The following is a 21,413-nucleotide window of genomic DNA, read 5'->3' as shown; positions in this document are numbered from 1 at the left end:
GTTTCGGGAGTCCCAAAAAAATAATACAAAAATTCTTTAGATGTAGATTACAAAAAAGTAAACCCGTAATGTTTCCAAATTTTGATCATTTTTTGTAAAAGTTAGTCATCATTACTTGCTAAGATAAAACTGAATTTGGCTATACCCTCTAAGAGAAGAGAGGGCGGTTGGGCGGGGCTAGTACCTGCCAAGATAAAACTGATTTTGACAAATAACATACCCTCTAAGAAAAAAGAGAGTGGGTGGGCAGTTCTAGTAGTTGCTAAAATAAGATTGATTTTGGCAAAAGACAGTGATTGGGTGGGGCTAGTAGCTGCTAAGATAAGACTGATTTTGGTTAATGAGATACCCTCTAAGAAAAGAGAGGGTGGGTGGGCGGGGCTAGTATCTGCTAAGATAAGGCCGATTTTGGCAAATGACATATCTTCTAAGAAAAGAAAGGGTGAGTGGGCCGGGCTAATACCTGCTCAAATAAAATTGATTTTGGCAAATGAGATAACCTTTAAGAAAAGAGAGGACGGAAGGGGACACAAAATCAACTCAAACAGGTCAGGTAAAAATTTTCCAAAAACAGAATACCAAAGTCCCCCAAAATTGTTTTAAATAATTTAGAAAAAACATTTTCCACCACCCAAGAGTCTCCCGAATTTAAATAATAAAAAAAAAAACACTGCGGCACTCAAGACTTTTTCAAATTCATAAAAAATAAAACACTATAAGCTCAAAACATTTTTTCAAGTTCATCCTTACCAGTTTATTTTTGAAATTCCGACGCGACGTTGCCACGTTATTGATGTTTTTGCAGTAGGGTTGTTTTTAAAATTCTTGTTACAATATTTTGTGGAGAAATAAATAAAGGCACGCGCTTTGTAGTGGTACCAATTAAATCAAATTTTAATATATAGAGTGTGATAAAAAAATGTTACAATTTACAAATATCGATTTTTCGCTTTTTTAAATAGAAAACCCTGTATTTTATTAGTCTATCTTATTTTGCCCGCTGAGTAATAAACTTTATTATCATTATTATTCTATTTTTTTTTCATACTCCCAATGTCCACATGTCTCTTGAAAAGGTAAAAAAATCGCAGTAATCTATCAATTTTAAATATAGAAATTTCTTAACAAAAAATAACGAGAACAACAATAGAATAAGGGTGTTCTATTTAAATAAACATAAATATCCATACTTGAATATACTAATAATTAAGAATTTGTTTATAAACACTCCGCATATGAAGATTTTTTATTTGTACTTCATACATACCGCAACAACGCGCATACCTTTATTTATCATTTCACAAAATATTGTCATACAGGTTTTAAAAATAATCCTATTGCGATTTTTTTAACACTTCCATTTTTAAAATCTTTTAAGAAAATTAGAATAACGTGGCAGTGTCGCATCGGAATTTAAAAAATAGATTGTGGTTGTAAAGCCTAAGAAGAGATCAATCAAAATATGTAAAAATACATGGGGTATTTTATTAAACAAAAAACTAAGTTGTGTCTTATGCACAAAAAATGAAGCAGTCTGTATAGTTAAAAATAATTTTAGAATATACTTATCAAAAAACCGTATACCGTCGATCTTTGACTTTATTTCTGATTCTAATAATTAGTGGGACTTCGAGAAACGCGCACTTAGTGGTTCACCCTGTATATAAACTTGTCATCATTTTACTTATAGACAGTTCTGATGACGTTCGAAATGTCTTCACGACTGACTTTTATTGGATGTCGCTTCTAGAAACACCTTAAAGTGTAAAGTTATTTAGCAGAAAAGGTTGGATAACTCAGCAATTATTGTTTAAACGAAACAAATAAAAAAAATGTTGTGGAATAAATATACATAGTGTGAACAACATAATGTGTGACCGCAGCGGCTGTGTTTCAGAAAACGTATGTCGGTACTTTTTAAACTCAACTTATTTCTGTCTATCTCAACCTTTCCGCTGAACGCTGACTTATTTAGAAGTGTATTTACCACTGAATTTCATAATATCCCATTGAACAATCATCCCCTTTTAACCTTCACTTTTCTGAAGAAATAGTCTTGACATAGCTTTCGAAATTTTTTGATAAATTTTGTCCTCGACTCAACGATATTTCAGTATTTCAGTCAGATCCTCGTTTTTAAAAAAAGGAATTAAACGCAAGCCAAGATCTATCAAACGATTAGTCTCACATCTGTCTGTTGCAAGCCCTTAGGAAAAATAATATGAATTCATCTCCCTCATAACAGATTTTTTGACAAATGCCTTAAAAACTTATATGAAGGAAGGAATGGTTTGTTTGTTAGATTAATACCAAAAAGTTTAACACAAATTTGTTACAAGTTAACACGGATTAAGTTAGGTAACTATTTATTAAGAGAAGTTAACCAGAGGCTTTTACAAAAACCTATCAATGACGTTATCCAATGGAAACTAATGAAAACAAAAATGGAAGACACTTGACCGGACGAACACATTTTTGGACTTTTGGTTTCTCGATGTCCATAACTTTATCCTTTCTCCGATTTATTTTTTGGGATTCCACGAGTGGAAGTTCTTTGAGGTTAATACGCTTAATGGAGAAGACAATACCCATTTAAGTAATTGAGAAATAATTTATTCAGCAGTATACAAATAAAACCCAGAATTTATGAGAATTTTCTTTTATTAGAACAAAATTGGAACTTCTGAGACATACATAACGGGTGTTCGGTTGAAAAAGTCGTCAAGTTGGCCTTGATTTTTTGTAAACATTGTGAAGTACATCTACAATAAACGTATCATTTAATCGATGACAGCTGACAACGGAGAAATGTCAATCATACACAAGTAGCAATTAATAAAAGGCATGCGTTTTTCGCTACGTTTTCTTCTATCAAAAAAGCAACGCCAACTTGAATTTTTTCAGTTGAACACCTGTTAAAAGCAAATAGAATGTATGTAAGTGATTTACATCAAAAACGACAACAAAATTTGTTCTTAAGCTTACCCACAACATAACTTTTGTGCTCTCCATTTAGAAATGATTAGTAATTTACCATTTTTTTAATTTTTATTATTATTCAAATTAACTTTTATTATGCATTGGTACCACCAATTTTTTTTTAATGTTTACTTTATTGAATTTATCTTACTTTTTAAATATATTCAGTAATTTCTCTGTAAGGAACAATTAAATACCTTCCTGTGTTTTTCAGTTATTCCAAAGAACCTAGATTTTTGAAAAAACCTCTATCCACTGAAGCATTTGAAGGTGACAACATTGTTATTCTGTGCGAAGTCATCGGAGATCCTAAACCCGAAGTTGTGTGGCTCAGGGACTTCTTGAAGGTAAGATAATATTTTACATTGATACTATCTGCTATTACATACGGTGAAAATGCTTTATTGTACTCACGCTTAATAAATAATAACCACGCTGAAAATGGATTGTTCCAGAAAGCCAGCAGAAAGCTTGACAAATTACGTACTAGAAGCTTATCTTTGGCAGTAGCTACCTACGTGTGAAATAATTAGTCATTAAAGGATTTGAGATAAAATGTTGTTTGAGCTATTGTTCATAATAAGTCAGAGGGACAAATTGCCAATTCTTTAGTAATCACTTAATTAGTATTAATAATTTTGAAAAATTATTGCGCACTGCTAAATGCGAGAATGTAGTAATTCCAATATTTCATCATTATGAGAACGGACATGAATTTCCATATATGTCTGAAATGCAGTTTACACAATAAGGCTCGACGTGACTCATTATTTAGTTGACGTACAATTCAACAACAACAAAACAAAAAAATTCCTCCGCAAAGAACAAATCGCTTATTTAGCAAGACCTATTTATCGGAGAAACAATCTGACTGTCTAATATTGATTAATAGACATTTAAAAGTCGATTTAAATAAAAGAGCGACTGGATTGTTTTGTAAATGTTAGATGAACGTGACAGATAACGAAACTAAATATTTATAACGACTTTCCCTGATGAAATTCAAAGGGTAGTCCCGCTGATATGGGACCACCCAAACGGTGTTACACCATGCAAGTATAAATATATCATTCAGTTGAGAGTAATCAGCAACAGACAGATATTTAAATACATTTGTTTATTATATGTTAATGTTCTAACATTTATCTCTACTCACACCTTGTTATTTGTTCGAACTGAAGCTATCATTACAGGCCTACAAATGTTTAAATCCTACCCACACATACCCGGTGAAGCTTGTTATCATCTCATTACGAGTATCATTCCTATTGTATTTTATAGCGCTACTAGAATGGGACATTTTTTTATTCCTCACTTCCATTTACCGTCCTATATGTAGCTTTTATATCCGTATCACGTAATCTCCATGTGTGGTACAAAACGTTGTTTTATCTACAAGATGAGGAGTTATGCGAAGTTTTTACCATATACGGCATCAACAATAGCACCGCAACAAAGAGAACAGCACCGAGCCATTCTAGATCCATGTTAATCCATGTAGCAATTTTTTATGCTTCATAAAATCCATGCACATCTCAAAATCCACGTAAAAACTCCAGCTTCAGCGAATCTCATCATGACGTAATTTTTTTCCTTTTGAAGCGATGTGTTTAGTAGAATTATCGTAAAATTGCTTTTAATTTTTTATTCGAGTTTAGCTTCCTTTTAATGGTAGTCTTTAATGGCCTGCCCATTAAAAGAAATTTCATTAAACCATATGTTGATGTCTTAAGATCATGTTTAGCTGAGGGTTGACCTCCAGTGTACTGAATCAGTATTGGATCAGTTTCAATTGCGATAGCTTCACATGTGGGTTTATAAACTAAAACTTTTGTTATTTCTCGCGAGGAAGTGGAGATTGGACTGGTTGGGATACTTACCATATTAGGGCGACGTAAGTACGTGGATTTTTCTGACAACTCGTTTAATCTCAGTTTGTTTCAAATAAAATGTCCTTACATGAGACATTTTTATTTTTATCGAGATATCAATTAAGTGATATTATGTTAAGATGTTTAAAAAAAATATATTTCGAGTTTTGTACCATGTAGTAAGGGTATTACAAATTAAATTAATTTCGTGTTTATGTATGCAAAAATCATAAAATTTTCATGTAGTATGAAATAATGCAAATTACTTAATTATACACATTAAGGTTATTACTCATTAGAGAAACAAGTAGGTGCAATAAAGTAACGAGACCTATCGTTATTATAATTGATTTAATGAACTAAATGAGTATACTGTATCGTGGGCACAGGCATATCAGCTGGTTTATGGTTATTTATAATGTGTTGTATACGGTACCGCTTTATGAAGTCTAATAATAATTTTTCAACCGAAATTAACGTCACAAAAATAAAATAGTAACACTAAACTCGTGTAAATTGATATTTGCATTAGGTATACATTACATTTGGATATTACGTCAGCTGTTCAGGTACCTATTTCATTTAAAATACGTTTTAAAAGAGTAAAAAAATTATTGTAGTTTGCTGAGTTTACGACATTTAACTAAATATTATTGCTGCAAGTTTTTTTATAATATCTGTTTCCATTTCATTGCCTATTTTTACCCTTTATAATTAAACAGAATATAGCTAGATTTGTTAGAAAACATTCCCACTATACATTTTCTAAATTGAGTGTGTTTTCTAGTTTATGTCTCTATAGTTCTAACGGCTAGATTATAAAATTTGATATTTATGTTATATCATGAACTTGAAACTTACAGGGCAAACTTATCAAAATACATGAGCGATGTTTTTTTGTGTTCTCCAAAAATATACTTAACACAAAAATATTGTACTTTCTAGGATATACCTAAATTTTAAAAATTGTTCTAAAGTTACTCGGACACAACTTCCTTCAGGTATAACATATTATTTTACTCTTCAAATGAGATTTGCTTAGCTAAATTTTGAGATGACGTTATCACATTTTTGGTGGGGATGGTTTCACAATCAGTCCATGAGTTTTGGAAAAAAAATGGCCAAAACACGACAAACCTGCGCCTGTGGTACATCAGAACGCCAATGCTCAAATACAAAATTTATAGACTTCTAAATGAAGTAAAATTCGGCTCTCAGAAGCCGGTATAAATTTTTTCCCATCGCGACTTCCGCTTCCAGGCTTTTCGAACGCCGTCGGCCGCCGTCACCAACGATGAGTCACCCGTCATTGCCGTGCATACCCACTAGAAAGCTCTCGACGGCTCATAGGCGTCGTACCGGGGTGGCGTATGGGTCTCTTTCGTAACAGGACACAAACGTCATGAAACATAAATTGGAAAATTCTTATGCAACTACTAAAATGTCAGTTTTGAAATTACTGACATTTGTGGGACAAGTATTTAACTAATCATTAACAAATGAAAAATGACAGAATCCATGAATTCGTCATGTTATAGTTTTACATCTTTTTTTGTTGGTTTTTAAACTGACATCTGTTTGTTTTGTCTGGATGATTGTTCTATTATTAAATAACTCCTTTCTATACTCTAAATCGAAAAGAAATTAACCTAATTTATTAACAGCAATTTTTATTTGGATGACATTACCCTACTTTTTCGAAAATGTGCGAATAGAGACCCTGGACAAAGGTTATTAGAAAACAAACATTTTCTGTATTTGTGGTTTATGAATCTGCCTTGATCTTTTATCACAAATACTTCACAAAAAAATTTTACTGCAATATTTTCGACGTGTTTCATGTAGCCGATATTCCAAATACCGAGTAACTATTAATGCTTAAAGCAAATTTTTGCGTTGGCAATTCTGAATTACTGACAGTAATCTTAAAATGTCAGTTCACAGCTGTGAACTTTTACAGGACCGCGCCTAACACGTATTAGAAACTTAAATTTCATTTTAACAATTAGGTATGCTGTCATAAAATTTTAAATATGTTGCCAACCTGGCAAAAAAATCACAATCATAATAATAGTCACCCGGTATCTGGTGGTTCCGTTGGTTAAGAGGGGATTTTCAATATATTTTGAAAATGTAATATCTCCATCATTAACAAATTTATTGTTATGACATTTTAAAAATAACCTGTCCACAATTTTCTCTATCTAACGCAAGAACAGTTTTTTTAATTAGTTTATTATTTTCTACTTTTTAGCATGTGGGTGAAGTTTTCCATTTTTAAAAATCAAAATCTCAATTATTTATGGAAATTTGGGAAAGCGCTTTTCACCACTGTTTTTTAATTATTTCCTTTTACTGTTATTATCTATATATTTTTACTTGTAGGGGTTATCATAAAATAAATGACGCCAACATTATTTTATAATTTTTGCAAAAAGCTGCATTTGTTCGATTGTAATTAAGATTAACAAGAGTTGGTCTAAATTTATTTTGTTCTTATGACATCTCCTGTTATAAAAAGGAGACTAAGATCCCCCAGCATTCTTTCAAACTTTATCTTAAACAAAATAAAAGGGACCTTCGAGATTTTTCCAAATTTTTGCATATTCTATAAAAAAGAAAAAGACCCGAACTAATCCACCCCAAAATTCTTCAAACTCTTTCAAAAATAAACAAAGAGTCCCGAGATCTTTCAAAAACCTATCAAAATACAACGCAAAGGGCCTCGGAGATTTTTCATATTTTAAAAGCAAAACACTAGGGATTCCATAGATTTTTCTAAATTCTTTCAAAAATAAAATATTGAGACTCCTGTAGTTGTTTTCATTCTTAAAAAAAAGGACAATAGGAACTTCTAAGGGTCTTTCAAATACTATCAAAAACAAAGTAGTCCCTTATTTTTTTTTCAAATTTTTTTCAAAAATAAAACAAGACGGGTTCATAAACCACACCTGTAGGAGAAATTAAAATAACATTTACGATTAAAAATTTTAAGGTAACGTGATCACATTGTTTATGGGGGTGATTAAACAAAGTTTCGCAGATTATCGGTCTAATAAATTAAAATCAACATAGACGACAGAAAGCAGACAGACAGACGGAAACGGAAAATATACTGCTGCATAATAAAATTCTAAAAAATACAAACACACTGTGAAACCACAAATGTATTCTGTATATTTTAATTAGGAATTATCATCGAGCAAAATTTTGACACGTCATTAAATTTTTGGAAGAAAACTTTAATTTTAAACCTAGTTTGTCATGCAAATAAATTTTAATATTCGGCCGGCATCAGTTTATGTCTGACGTAAAAGTGAGTGAAAAGCTGAACTTTATCCAGAGTTCTTACTTATAAATGTAACACTACACGAAATGTTTCAAAAAATTAAAAAAGACAAACCTAAAGTAATTAACAGTTGATGAAAAATGTTGTGAAATTAATTTCCACTGCCAACAACAGTACCAGATTGTTAATCAAAACTCTATGAATAATCAATTACTTAGACTCGAACAAAGTAGCCTCAACGAAAGGGTATTAAAGTATACACTTATTAGTTACAACAAGCGAGCATTAGAAGGTGTACTACTTTTAAATTAAGTAATTACTATAAGAACCAGTTTGCACTGTTTTCAACACAAGTTGTTGTGCTAGAGATATCTGGACGCTTCGTCGAAATTACAGGCCAAATCCGTTTGGGTGATAAATTTGAAGCATTTCTCAATCGTCGGTAGCACAAGATCGCATTGTAAAAAAATTTCTTTGCAACAGCGACAAATCGTGCAAAAATATTTGACTTTTAGCCATAAAATTTTAATGAAGCCGCAAACAATCAAGCCGACAATGGAATATTTACGTGATTGATTTAAAGTGACACCAGACTGATTTTTCGGTTAAAATTATGATCATAAAATCAGAACTTATGCGATTCGGTGACCAATAAAAATACCTGGCTTGTCCACTCGCCAATTTAACAGATAATTTTTGGACAACCACTTTTTGTTAAGTGGTAGTGTTGTCAGTTTTTCTTGCCAATGTGCTTTCGAAATAAAGCCGAACATAAAGTGAGTCTTCTACACTAGAATAGTTTGCATTCTTCGAACTTTGGCTATCTGCAGTTATCGGTTTTGTAAATTGTGTTTTTATGTCGTAGACATCAAAATTGACACCAATTTTACCATTATCAGTTAAGGAATAGTTTGAAAGTATTTCAAATTCTCCACCCGCATTTCAGTGTTTCCTGTACAAGATAATTAGGTAGTTTTAATAAATGTACACTATTTTGTTAAAATAATGAGCTACTTTGTGGTGTACAGATTAAAGTACATGATAAAATAAATTACAAATTCGCAAACCAATTAAAGAAGCATGGTCTGGTTTTAAGAATTAAAAGCACTGTAAAACAAAAACAAGATCAGTGATAAACTTTACAAGGCCACCATGAGTCACAGTGAACAAGTATAAGATTCACCAGTTACAAGGATGTGTGGGTACCACTAAAAAGACGTGGGAGCGATAAACAAACAGCAATTCATTGACCCAGATCAGTTACAAGATGTAACAATTTAGTTACTAAATTAAAATTAACTGGTTTGGACTAATAATTTGAAAAAAGGTTGTTATTTAGACTACAGTCTCATTTTGTTCACAGAAAAAAGAAAAAGTTCCTTGATTTTTTTATTTGACTAGACGTTAGCCGAGTTAAATATTAATAACAATATATGGAACAAAGTTTTACCTGAATTAAAAAAAAAACACGCAAAATTATCAAAAAAAACCCTAGAGCTCATGCAAATGACAATAGTTTTCCAAAAAATATCTACCTTTAAATTTTAAATGGTTCAGGAAAAACAATCTCGCCACCTTTGCGGCGGCTACAACAAAAAGAATGAAACATCACAACATTCTATTGCAATAATCTGAACCAGCTGTAAAATCGTTTATCTTGACGGCACTTCTACATAGGTTCTTTCTATCTTTATCTACCCGTACAATTTTTACAGGTGAAATAAAAACCGACATACGGGTATAATATTAATAGCATCCGCTTGATCACGATCGCCAAGTTTCTCCAATATTTATCTGCCATAAGTTTAAACAAAGCTTGGAAACGCTGATGTTTTCGTAATTACAGGCACGCCAGACGCGTTTTCTTGTTGCCTTTTTTCAAAAATTTATCACGAATGGCGATTCGCCGCCTGAAAGCCCCGGGATGGTTCTGTAGCGGCATTAGTTCCGTCCTTGTTTATCGCATCAATAAATTTCGTTCTCTCTTTTGCAGCGGCGGTAGGGTTTAACATTTATTATAGGATTATTATGCAAAACGCCAATCTAAATAGCAAAATTAATTATCTTTACGATAAGTGTTTACAAAAAGGCCGACGGCACGATTCCTGCCAGTATGTGTGCTTCATAAATATATGAAGAAAAGGAGACGAGTGTTCCTTTTTTTAATATCCAAAATTACTGTTTTCAAAAAACGCACGGTGAGTGTCCCTTGTCCAGTATAATTCAGTGGTGTGTGATTCAATTAGTTAATTTAATTAATGCCAAATTACAATACATTAACAAAATGGACGAAATTAATAAAAAGATTATGTTTTTGGGACATTTTTTGGACGCAACTTTGAGGAAAAAATTTGTACAGGATGTGGAAGAGTTCCGATATTTCTTTTGAAAACTGTTAATTCTGCACACTGAATTATTCGCTGGTATTAATGTTTTAAGTAAGAATCGACTGAGTCAGATTAGTATATACTTATTAATAATACGATAAATTAAAAGATGAGACAATTTTCAATATTAACGTAATAAGCAACCGCCAGAAGGCCATTTTGAAAATGATATTTTTTCATGTTTTCTGATATTTTACACCGCCTAGAATACAAAAATGTAAGTTTCTCTTTATGTTGCAACATTTTGAACAAATCGTCTGAAAAATTTCAATATGAACATTTATACAATTTATAATAATAATCATAGTTCGTCAAAATTATTATGACGATAGTAAAATAATAACCAAACTTTTATAATAATCCCCGGTTCATAAATTTATTTCTAGTTTTAATTTGACGTATAGCTTGTGAAAAAAAAGTCCAAAATTACTTAAACAAAACAAATTTTATTTTTTATGATACTTCCTATATGTTGAAATCAAAAAGCTCCTTTCCTATATTATTAAATTATAGGAAAGGAGCATCCTGTGCTATGTTTCAAGTGAGCCAGCGAGAATATAGCTCCCGACAAAATCGCTCCGACAAAAATACGTCGGAATTATTGTTTTTTACTCCTATTATTTTTGTTTTAAGTATGTGCTTTTGGTTTTTATTTAGTTACAGAAATATTTAAAATTTGTTTATTTGGGACAATAGAGAGGCTAGGTCAGGCCAGGTTAGTAATAAATATAAAATCAATAATAAATTATTTTCTACTCAGAAAAGTCACAAGAGAAGCGGAAATAGGAAATGACCACTGTTTGCTAGAAATGGACAAGACAAAGATAAAGAAAGAAAAAGTAGTAAAAGGAATACATAGCACATAGTGACTAGTTAAAAACTTGAAGAAATTAAATACTAAATGTAAATGATTCAAATAAATAACGATAGAATTACTTTACTCCTATATTTTTTAGAAAAAGCTGGATTTGTTCGATTGTATTAATAACAGTTGGTCTAAATTTATCTTAAAAAATATCTGCGAGATTTTTCCAAATTCCATCAAAAGTAAAACGTAAGGACGACTAATAATTTCTTTCAAAATAAATAAGTAGTTCCCGAGATCTTTCAAAAATAAAACGCAAAGGGCCTCGAAGATTTTTCATATTTTAGAAGTAGTGCACTAGTTTAACTAACTTTTAGTAGTAGGGTCCCTAAGATTCTTTCAGTCTCCTTCAAAAACAAAACACCAGGGATTCCAGAGATTTTTCTAAATTCTTTCAAAAATAAAAACTCAAGGCTATGGTAGATATCAAAATTAAAAAAAAAACACTAGGAACTTCAAAGGTTCTTTCAAATACAATCAAAAACAAAGCAGATTCCTAATTTTTTTTAACTTTTTTCAAAAATAAAACAAGACGGCTTCATAACCCACACCTGTAGAAAAAATTTAAACAACATTTACTATGAAATATTTTAAGGAAATGTCATCACAGTGTTTATGGGGATGATTAGACAAAGTTTCGTAGATTATCGGTCTAATAAAAAATCAACATAGACGACAGAAGGCAGACAGACAGACGAAAACGGAAACTATACTGCTGTATAAAATTCTAATAAATATAAATACACTCACAAACTACAAATGTAGACTCATTTGATAAAAATGAATAAGACAAAGATAAGGAAAGAAAAAGTAGTAAAAGGAATACACAGCACGAAACAGAAGATGACTAGTTAAAAACTTGAAGAAACTAAATACTAAATTGCAAAATTAAAGGAAACAGAAAAATTTAGAATAGAAGAAAAATGGGACGAAAGAAGGAGCTGTAGAACTACAAAAACAACAAGAAAAAGATAAAATGAACAGAATGGTAGACCACAGAAATAAAACAAATAAAGAGAAAATAGATAGTGAAGAAGACAATGAAAAAGCAAAGCAAGGACACATAAATAAAATTCGAAGAGAAGGGAGGAAGAAACTATTTTTTGGAACACTAAAGCAGCGAAAACAGATGAAGGAATATAATTAGACTAATATAAAAGACAAGGATTGAAAGATAATCACAGATGAAGAGAAAACAATCTACAAATGGCAACATTTTCGATCAAGAATTGACTGAAGATGATCTAAATGAAGAGAAAGAAGACGAGACGCAGAATAAATCTCAGGAAGTGGAAGCAATACAACAAGAAGAATTCTCAGAATGCATACGAAAGATAAAATTAGGAAAAACATTTGGGAGAGATAATGTAACCCCCTAAATGATAAAAGTTAATCATTGATAATACGGGAAATAAATATACCACAAAATTAGAAATGAGGGATAGTATTACCGATAGATAAAAAAGGAAATTGCATAATTATAGGGACATCACATTATCAAGTATAATGGAAAAAATGCTGACAAGAATGATGGAAAGGAGAATAATAGGGGAGATTGAAACCAGTATAGAAAACACTCAACCTGTGTCCAGAAAGGGAAGAAGCAGACAAGACCTGATATTTGTGATCAGGCAAGTCAGAGGAAAATTTATTAAAAAATTGGCCGAAGGTTATTTCGACAGAAATTCCCTCGCCCCTGAAGTACAATAAAATAAATACAGCTTGTTCGAAAAATATATAAAATTTGATTATACGAATTTTATTTCTTTTGGTAGAACACTTAAAACTAAAAACATTTCAAATGAGTTTTAACGTATATGACACAAACAGACTCATTCAATTTTGAGGTGACGACATCAATTTCTTGAGGGGAATAAACAGATATATTTTGACCAGTTTAAAAAGTCTGCAAGATTTCAAAGCTTTCGGTGCGCAGTTCCTGATTTAATCAATAAAATAAATTGACTCTTTGATTAATTTTTTGAGTTACCTCGTATAAGTAATTCTAAAAATTATGAGTACATTGATAAACTACACGTATACAGTCATAATATTTTGCATATTTCAGAGAGGATTTATTCGGTAAAATTTTGAGATGGGGTCATCAATTTTTTGGAAGAGGATAAACCAATAAATTTTGCTTAACGAGTTACCACGATTACGATAACGTTATAATATTTACAAGATTTCAGAGCAGGTTTTAGGTATTCAAATTTTTTGGACGAAAAGTGGATTTTATAATGAAAAATAGTGAAATCTTGACAATAAAAGTAAAACTACCCAGTTCACCTCCGTTTTTGAATTTCATTCGCTTATTTTATTTACTGTGGGATAAAAATTGAATTTTTGTTTATCAAATTGTCCAACTCTACGCTTAAAAAAATTTAAAGTGGCCCCGCCCACCCACCCTGCTTTCTTTGTGATCTTTCATTTTATTGGTGGAAAAGTGGATTTTTATATTGAAAAACAGAGACATATTAACAAAAAAGATAAAACTAACCCCACCCACCTCCGTTTTTGAATTTCATTGGCTTATTTATTTACTGAGATGAAAATTTAATTTTATTTTGTTAAGTGGTCAAATCTACGAATAAGAAAAACTTTCAAATTGGTCCACCCATCCTGCTTTTTTATCACGCATTTTATTGGACAAAAAGTGGATTTTATAATGAAAAATAGTGAAATCTAGACAATAAAAGTAAAACTACCCCACCCGCCTCCGTTTTTGAATTTCATTGGCTTATTTGATTTATTGTGAGATGAAAATTGAATTTTAGTTTATCAAACTGTCCAATTCTATGCTTAAAAAAATTCAAAGTGCAACCCTGCCCACCCACCCTGTTTTCTTTGTGATCATTCATTTTATTGGTGGAAAAGTGGGTTTTATATTCAAAAACAGGGAAATCTAGACAAAAAAGGTAAAACTAACCCCACCCACCTCCGTTTTTGAATTTCATTGGCTTATTTATTAACTGAGATGACAATTTAATTTTATTTTGTCAAGTGATCGAATCTACGAATAAGAAAAAAAGATAAAGCTGATTTTGGCAAATGACATACCCTCTAAGAAAAGAAAGGGTGGGTGGGCGGGGCTAGTACTTGTTAAGATAAGACTGATTTGTCAAATGAGATATCCTTTAAGAAAAGAAAGGGCGGGTGGGCGTGGCTAGCACTTGCTAAGATAAGACTGACTTTGGCAGATGATATATCCTCTAAGAAAAGAGAGGGCGGGTGGGCGGGGCTAGTACCTGCTACGATAAAACTGACTTTGGCAAATGACATACCCTCTAAGAAACGAGAGGGTGGGTGGGCGGGGCTAGTACCTTCTAAAATAAGATAGATTTTGGCAAATGGCGTATCTTATAAGAAATTTCATTAAATTATTATAAGAAAAAACACTCAAGACTTTTTCAGATTCGTAAAAAGTAAAACACTAAAAGCTCAAAAGATTTTTTCAAGTTCATCCAGCAACAAAACACCAAATTTCTTTAAATTTATCCGAAATTAAAACAGTCACTTTTTGGACAGAAAAATTGTCTCTAACCGAAATGAATAACTAAATATTCTCTTTTTCGAGTAGAATTTGTCTATAAATTTTTGCAACTCTTCTAAAATTCTATCGAACTTTTGATTTCGTTCTGCAGTTCTAGCTCTACAAATAAATCAGAAGTCTATAATTTCAGATTTCTAGACAGATTTCTAGAATAATCTCGAACCAAATTAATTACGCCCCCTGTTCAATTTTAACCCTGAAGGCGAAATTCTTCTATATCTATATAAAAAAGACTTTTTTGCTTTATTTTGTGTGTATGATTTGATATTTGACATTTGACATTATACAACAACAAAAAAAGAAAACTGACCTCACCCACTTTGAATTTAATTGAGATGAAACCTTTGCAGTTTCGAAGTTAAATTTCAAAATAGTGTTATACAGTTTTGAACTTTTTTTCGAAAAGTTCTGGATATCGATGGTGAAAATTCGAGATGACATCATTCCATTGGTGATGGGGATGATTAGCCAAATTTTAGCCATCTACATAATAGTCCCAATATACATGCGAAAATTGGTCCAGCAGTCTCGGAGATTACGTGTCTAATAAAAATGGACACAGACATCAGACAGACAGACAGACGGAAACGCGACACCACTTTTTCGTAGTTTAAGGGTCATGACACGTCAAGGGTTTGTGTGGAGTACACTCCTGTACTCAATCATTTTGAACAAAGCGATAGAGGAAGCCACGAAAATAAGGGAAAAAGTAAAAATAAGATAATGGCAGATGCAAGCAATCTACCTTAGTGAACTAATGTTTACAGATGACATGGTTATATTAGCAAAAACAGAAGAAGAAATTAATTTAGATATCTTAGGGAGATATCGAAAGTAAATATAAAGATCAAATTCGAAAAACTAAAAGGGAAAGTAATTGAACAATTGCAATGTTATAAATATTTAGGAAGAATAATACAAGTCAATGGAAAAATATATCAAAAAATAAATGAAAGAGTAAAGAAAACAGTGAAAATATTTAATATGATGAGAAAAACATTCCTAGGGAAAAAGAAAATACAGAAAAACAAAAAGTCGCGTTAATACAATTGCCAGATTATTAACAAAAACAGAAAACAAAACTAGGAGGGATAAAATAAGAAATGACAGTAATGAGACACAGTGTCAGAAAATACTAATTAAACCGATAAAGGATAAAATAGAAGGGCAGCTAAGGTATTTCCTCCTGAACGATTAACTAAAAAAAAATGGATACACATACCAGACAGACAGGCAGGCAGACAGACGGAACCGGGAGACCACTTTCTTCCTACTGCAGGAGCCATGACACGTCGAGAAAATATAAAAGTGGAAAAGGAAGAAAAAGAAAGAACTCTAAGATGAAATGGAAAAACTGTGTCAAGAAAGCTGCGGAAAGAAAGTGGTGTAGCGAGGGAAGGAATGAAAAACAAGACCCAGGATAGAAAGCAGTTTAACGAAAGATGCAGAAACATTTAAACCGCCTTTGCTTCACATTTAAAGTACATGTGAAAGTTCACACATTCACTTAACAATTCAAATCTATAAGCTTTTGTACAACTTTTGCAAAAAAGTGTTCGCTTTTGAAGCACAAACAATACCGATAATTAAAGACAACCTTAAATAAATTTCAGTACACATGCTATTGTCATATTAATTTTATGTTATTGTTAGTGAAAGCACTCTGACGAGTATACAAAAGGAGACAACAGGAAGTCCGTATATGCGAGAATAATAATACTGCAAAGACGAAGAAGGATGTGTGTAAACAACTTAGAGATTATTTCGATTTATAAAGATTAGATTTTTTGGGATTTCACTTCAGTTTAACAGTTGATAACATATTCAGTTAGATAATTAGATCTCTGGTTTGGAAGATTTTTCAAAAAGATACAATGACAGAAATTTCTGGCTTATTTGTTAAAAGAGAAGTAATTTTGGTGATGGCCATAAATAAATCGGATCTATATTTTTAATGATAGTTTTTTTTTTATAACTAGCACTTACATGTTCTATGCTTGCCAGATCTAACACCTGTCCATACTCGATGATATAGGGTACGAGTTATTTCGACTCTGCACCGCATTTTTTATTTTTCTGTTGTTGAGTAAGTAAATGAAAATGTGTTATAATTTATAATTGTATAAAATTGTTTTCGACATAAAAATCCAATAGTTAATATCGTATGATTAATGTATAATGGACAGGTTATAATAGACATAGAGGAGCAAAAAAAAAATCGTGTATAGGATTCGTGCTGAGTACAGTATATTTCTTCTCAGAAAGGAAAACTTAATTGGAATCATGTTACACATGTTGTAAGAAGATTTATAACTCTACTATCTATAAAAGATCACTTAAATTATGCAAATAAAATATTTTTAATGTTCACAATTTTCATAATTTAGACATTAAACACAGCCAAATATGAATACAAATCTTTTCTGATTAATCAAAAACACCCACAATAGTCACTGACATTTCTTAAATTTAAGAAAACAACTTAAGCACGGGAATGGACGAAATCGCGTCATTAATCTTTTAAAACGTAAACGATTTTTATCTGGACAAAATTTCCAGTTGAAACACCTTCGCAGTTTGCAGTAATAAATTGCTAAATGCACCATTGACGTCGGGACTAAAATAATTAAATAAATATCAAGCAGAATTTTTTTTAAATAAAGAACCACCACTTGACGAATTATACTGAAAACACACGAAAGCAGCAGAGTTGTTAAAGTTAATGCAATCCTATAAAAACAACACATCTCTTTTTCACTTGTCAAGAACCGCCTTTGATCGTCGTAACCTGGTAACTCAAGATTAAATTACAACTTATTGTAAACGCAGTGCGGTGTTGGTGGATCTTTATTAAAAAATGAAACAGCTGTTTTAGGTAGGGCTACACAAGCAGTAAGTCTTCATTTATTTGGAGATAAATTCCGACGTAATTTGCAATTGCTTATAAGTGCATTAAGGTAACCCTATATTATGAAAGCATAAATAAGGCAACTTAAAAATCATCCCAGCATGGTTTAATAATACTGGCAGCAATAACGATTAAAATCAATTTAACAGTCTCGTCATTAAAAGATGGATTTTTATGTCAGTAAGGTAATGAAATATTTTAAAGTTTTGGTCCTTTATTTCTACAGTGCGGTAAAACGATGCGCATTTTGCATTTTAATGTACCATTTGGCATTTATATGACGCATTTGGCTCATATAAGGTAGTCATTCTCGAACAAAATCGACGAAGCCATGTTTAGCCAAAATTGACGTTGCTGTTTTCATCAAGTTCGTACATTCAAAACAAATCTAAAAAGGAAATAAAAATGACATTCATTCCTCTATACCATAATAAATTATTAACGATTAACATTATGTTGTGTGTAAACAACAACCAAAATGTCATAATTGTGGTCAGCATAAACTGATTGTAAAATGTTTCTTTCTACGCCATTTATCTGACCTTGTTACGATTATTGCTCCTAGACAATTCTTCAACACAAAAACTTTCCGGTAAATGAAAACATTTCCGCGTCTGCAGATTATTACAGTACGGCGAAAACAAGTCGATTAATTAAAATTTTATTTACAGCCTGATTATTATAGAGATGCTTCTCATTTTCTTCGCATTGGTGACGGCCCGGAATATCGGCTGGAAATTCCAAACGCCAAATTAGATTTCACCGGAACTTACACCGTATACGCTAAAAATTGTAATGGAGATGCTAAAGCTATCATTTCGTTGCAGATAAAAGTTAGAGGTGGGTAGCAAATACGAATGTAGAGTAGGTACTGACAATTTTGATTTACAGATGACGCCAAAGTAGGCACCATGGATGTTGGTAAAAGAATTGGGTAGGTCACGCGAATTTTTTTTTTTACACTGTTATATAATACACTTGCTTTTACAGAAATCACCAAACTATTCCAACTATTAAACAAGATCTTAAAGACTTGAGGTGCTGTGACGGCGACAGTGTCGCCTTAGAGTGTAAAGTTGAAGGCAATCCTCCCTTTGACGTTCGATGGGAAAAAGGAGGAAAGGTTAGATTGAAATATCTTTTTTTGCATTTAATAAAACTAAATGTTGTAGCTAATCCGTTTAGGAGAAGATTTCAATGCTGAATTTGATGGTGAAACTGCTATTTTATCCATTAGTAAGGTTTACCCTGAAGATGAAGGCGAGTACACATGTGTGGCTTACAACAACTTGGGAAAAGTGTTCACTTCTGCTTGTATAATAGTCGACAGTAAGCGACGTTTGTCTCGATTGGAATAAATTTAAACTATTTTTTCGTAGTACCGGAGGAAAAAGAAAACCTTCTTAATCAACAACTCAAGCGTCCATCAACTTTAACTGCGGGTTCTACCCCGAGGTCAACTCCTAAGACTACTCCGATTAGAAGCGTGTCCCCGCGCCCTCTGACCCGGGTGTACCAATCCCAGGCTGACAGAGTCCGCCGGATTAGAGCTCAAGCACCTAAATTCTACGCAATCCCTCACAACCGTGTCGCTGAAGAAGGCGAAACCGTGAGGTTCCAGTGTGCTGTAGCCGGCCACCCAGACCCCTGGGTCACTTGGGAAAAGGACGGCTCAGTTTTAACCTCTTCCTCGAGGATGACCCTCACGGAGAGCGACGATTTAAGAATCCTAGAAATCCGCGATGTAGTACCTAACGATTCAGGTCTATATAAAATCACTCTTGAAAACGACGTTGGGAGAGTGGAAGCGTCGGCCCGACTTGAAGTGATTTCGCACCGACCAGCTTCCGCTAGAGGTCTTCGTGCTAGAAGCCTCTCCCCTAAACCAGCCCCCTCATACGGCAAAAACCTCTTCAGTAGTTCCGTGAGGTACGGTAGTACCGCTCGCCTCTTCTACGACATTCGTTCAGTTCCCACCCCTTTCCTCAAGTGGTACAAAGATGGGGTGCCTCTCGAGGATTCCCCGAAATACGTTACCTCCCACGACGACGAAGTCGCCAGTTTGATGATCAAAGACGTAACGTTCACCGATGAAGGTTCGTACTCGTGTGTGGCCTCAAATGACAATGGTTCGGTGAAATCAATAGTTGAGCTAAAAATAATCGAAGAGGAGCTGGCGCCAAGAGTGGCAAAGGCGATGCCTGAAATGTTGAATGCCATAGAAGGAAATCCGGCGAAGTTGCAGCTGAAGGTTACCGGAAGACAGCCTTTTGATGTTGTTTGGATGAAGGACGGCTGTGTGCTACCCGATTGCGACGAATTCCGGCAAACTTGTGAAGACGGACTGGTTGTTTTGACAGTGAGTGATGCGTTCGCACAGGATTCGGGATGGTACACATGTGAGGTCTATAATTTGTTTGGAGAAGCGTCTGCCAAATGCCAGCTTGTCGTTCATGGTAAATATCTCGGTGGTAGCGTTTAGTGCGGAACAGTCAATTTTCTAGTTAAAATGTTCACTTTTAATGTATGGCGGGTTGTTTTTGTTTTACACGAACAGTAGTAAAAGTGCACTATGCTTTCTAGTAGAAAATAATGGGGACAAAGTAATTGTAGTTAGTAATCGTAAAAACTGCAGAATATACAATAGAAACTTAATGAACGTAATTCTAAGGTAAGAATTTTAAGCTGCTGCATGTTTAGCATATGAAATTAGTCAAATGTTGCTAATGTTATTGAAAGGATCAACGCCAACTTTGTGCAAGATTTAACATAATAACACTATGTATGTTTTGATTTGATTTGATTTTGGAGATTTTCACGGTGTTACTAACATCAGGTAATAAAACTAGCAATTGAAAACCCAAAGTCATAGATGTAAACATAAATTCTATGTTCAATAATTATTTTAAAATCATGTATACAATAATTCGATCAGATCTATGTTTAAATATGGCATACACAAAAAAAGTGCAGTTTCTCTAAACTAGTTGTTAGCCAGTAATTTCCATTATAGAACTAAATGATTTATTATGAAGGTAAGTTCAGAAAAAATAAAAGAATTATATTTTTTATTTTCCTAGAGTAAGCTAGGTAACAGAGTCCGTTCGGTGAACGGCTACTGTCATATTCTTGACGTTTCATGACCTCTACAGTATGAAAAAGTAGGTCCCCGTTTCCGTCTGTTTGTCTGTCCCCACCAACAACTTGGTGACGCCATGTCAAAATTTTGCATTACTTAAATTTCATAAAATTACATACTCATATTCCTGTGATTTATGAATTCGCCCCTATTTGTTATTTTTTTGTTTATTATTTTATTAAATTACTTTACCCGAAGCAGTGATTTAGCATATAACATACCGGTTACAATTATTCAGTTAGCCATGTTTAGAGTAAGATATTTCCATCCTACGAAAAAAACTCTTTTATTAGTTACTCACTATCTTTCTTACTTTGATAAAATTGTTAGTCATTGTATTGTATTGTTTGATAAATAATAATTCATCACTTGTATTTACTTTTTGACACATTCGGAACAGGAATACGTACATCTAGATCTGG

The 21,413-nt window shown here is 32.7% G+C and overlaps 1 protein-coding gene across 3 annotated transcripts in view; it reads left to right on the top strand.

Annotated features, from left to right (window-relative positions):
- Positions 1 to 21,413, top strand: part of LOC135135027 (titin-like) — a 148,485-nt gene that overhangs the window by 77,981 nt on the left and 49,091 nt on the right. For all 3 annotated transcript variants that reach the window (XM_064063964.1, XM_064063965.1, XM_064063966.1), the window contains 6 exons: positions 3,194 to 3,326; positions 18,524 to 18,692; positions 18,744 to 18,786; positions 18,843 to 18,975; positions 19,025 to 19,181; positions 19,232 to 20,308. In XM_064063964.1, the coding sequence (XP_063920034.1) occupies positions 3,194 to 3,326; positions 18,524 to 18,692; positions 18,744 to 18,786; positions 18,843 to 18,975; positions 19,025 to 19,181; positions 19,232 to 20,308 (1,712 nt within the window). The remainder of the gene's footprint in view (positions 1 to 3,193; positions 3,327 to 18,523; positions 18,693 to 18,743; positions 18,787 to 18,842; positions 18,976 to 19,024; positions 19,182 to 19,231; positions 20,309 to 21,413) is intronic.

This window comes from Zophobas morio, unplaced genomic scaffold, assembly GCF_036711695.1.
Source record: "Zophobas morio isolate AGI-343-1 ecotype UQ-CSIRO unplaced genomic scaffold, CSIRO_AGI_Zmor_V1 ptg000024l, whole genome shotgun sequence".
In the NCBI taxonomy this organism is placed as follows: Eukaryota; Metazoa; Arthropoda; class Insecta; order Coleoptera; family Tenebrionidae; genus Zophobas; species Zophobas morio.
This window is presented reverse-complemented; position numbering and strand designations above follow the sequence as displayed.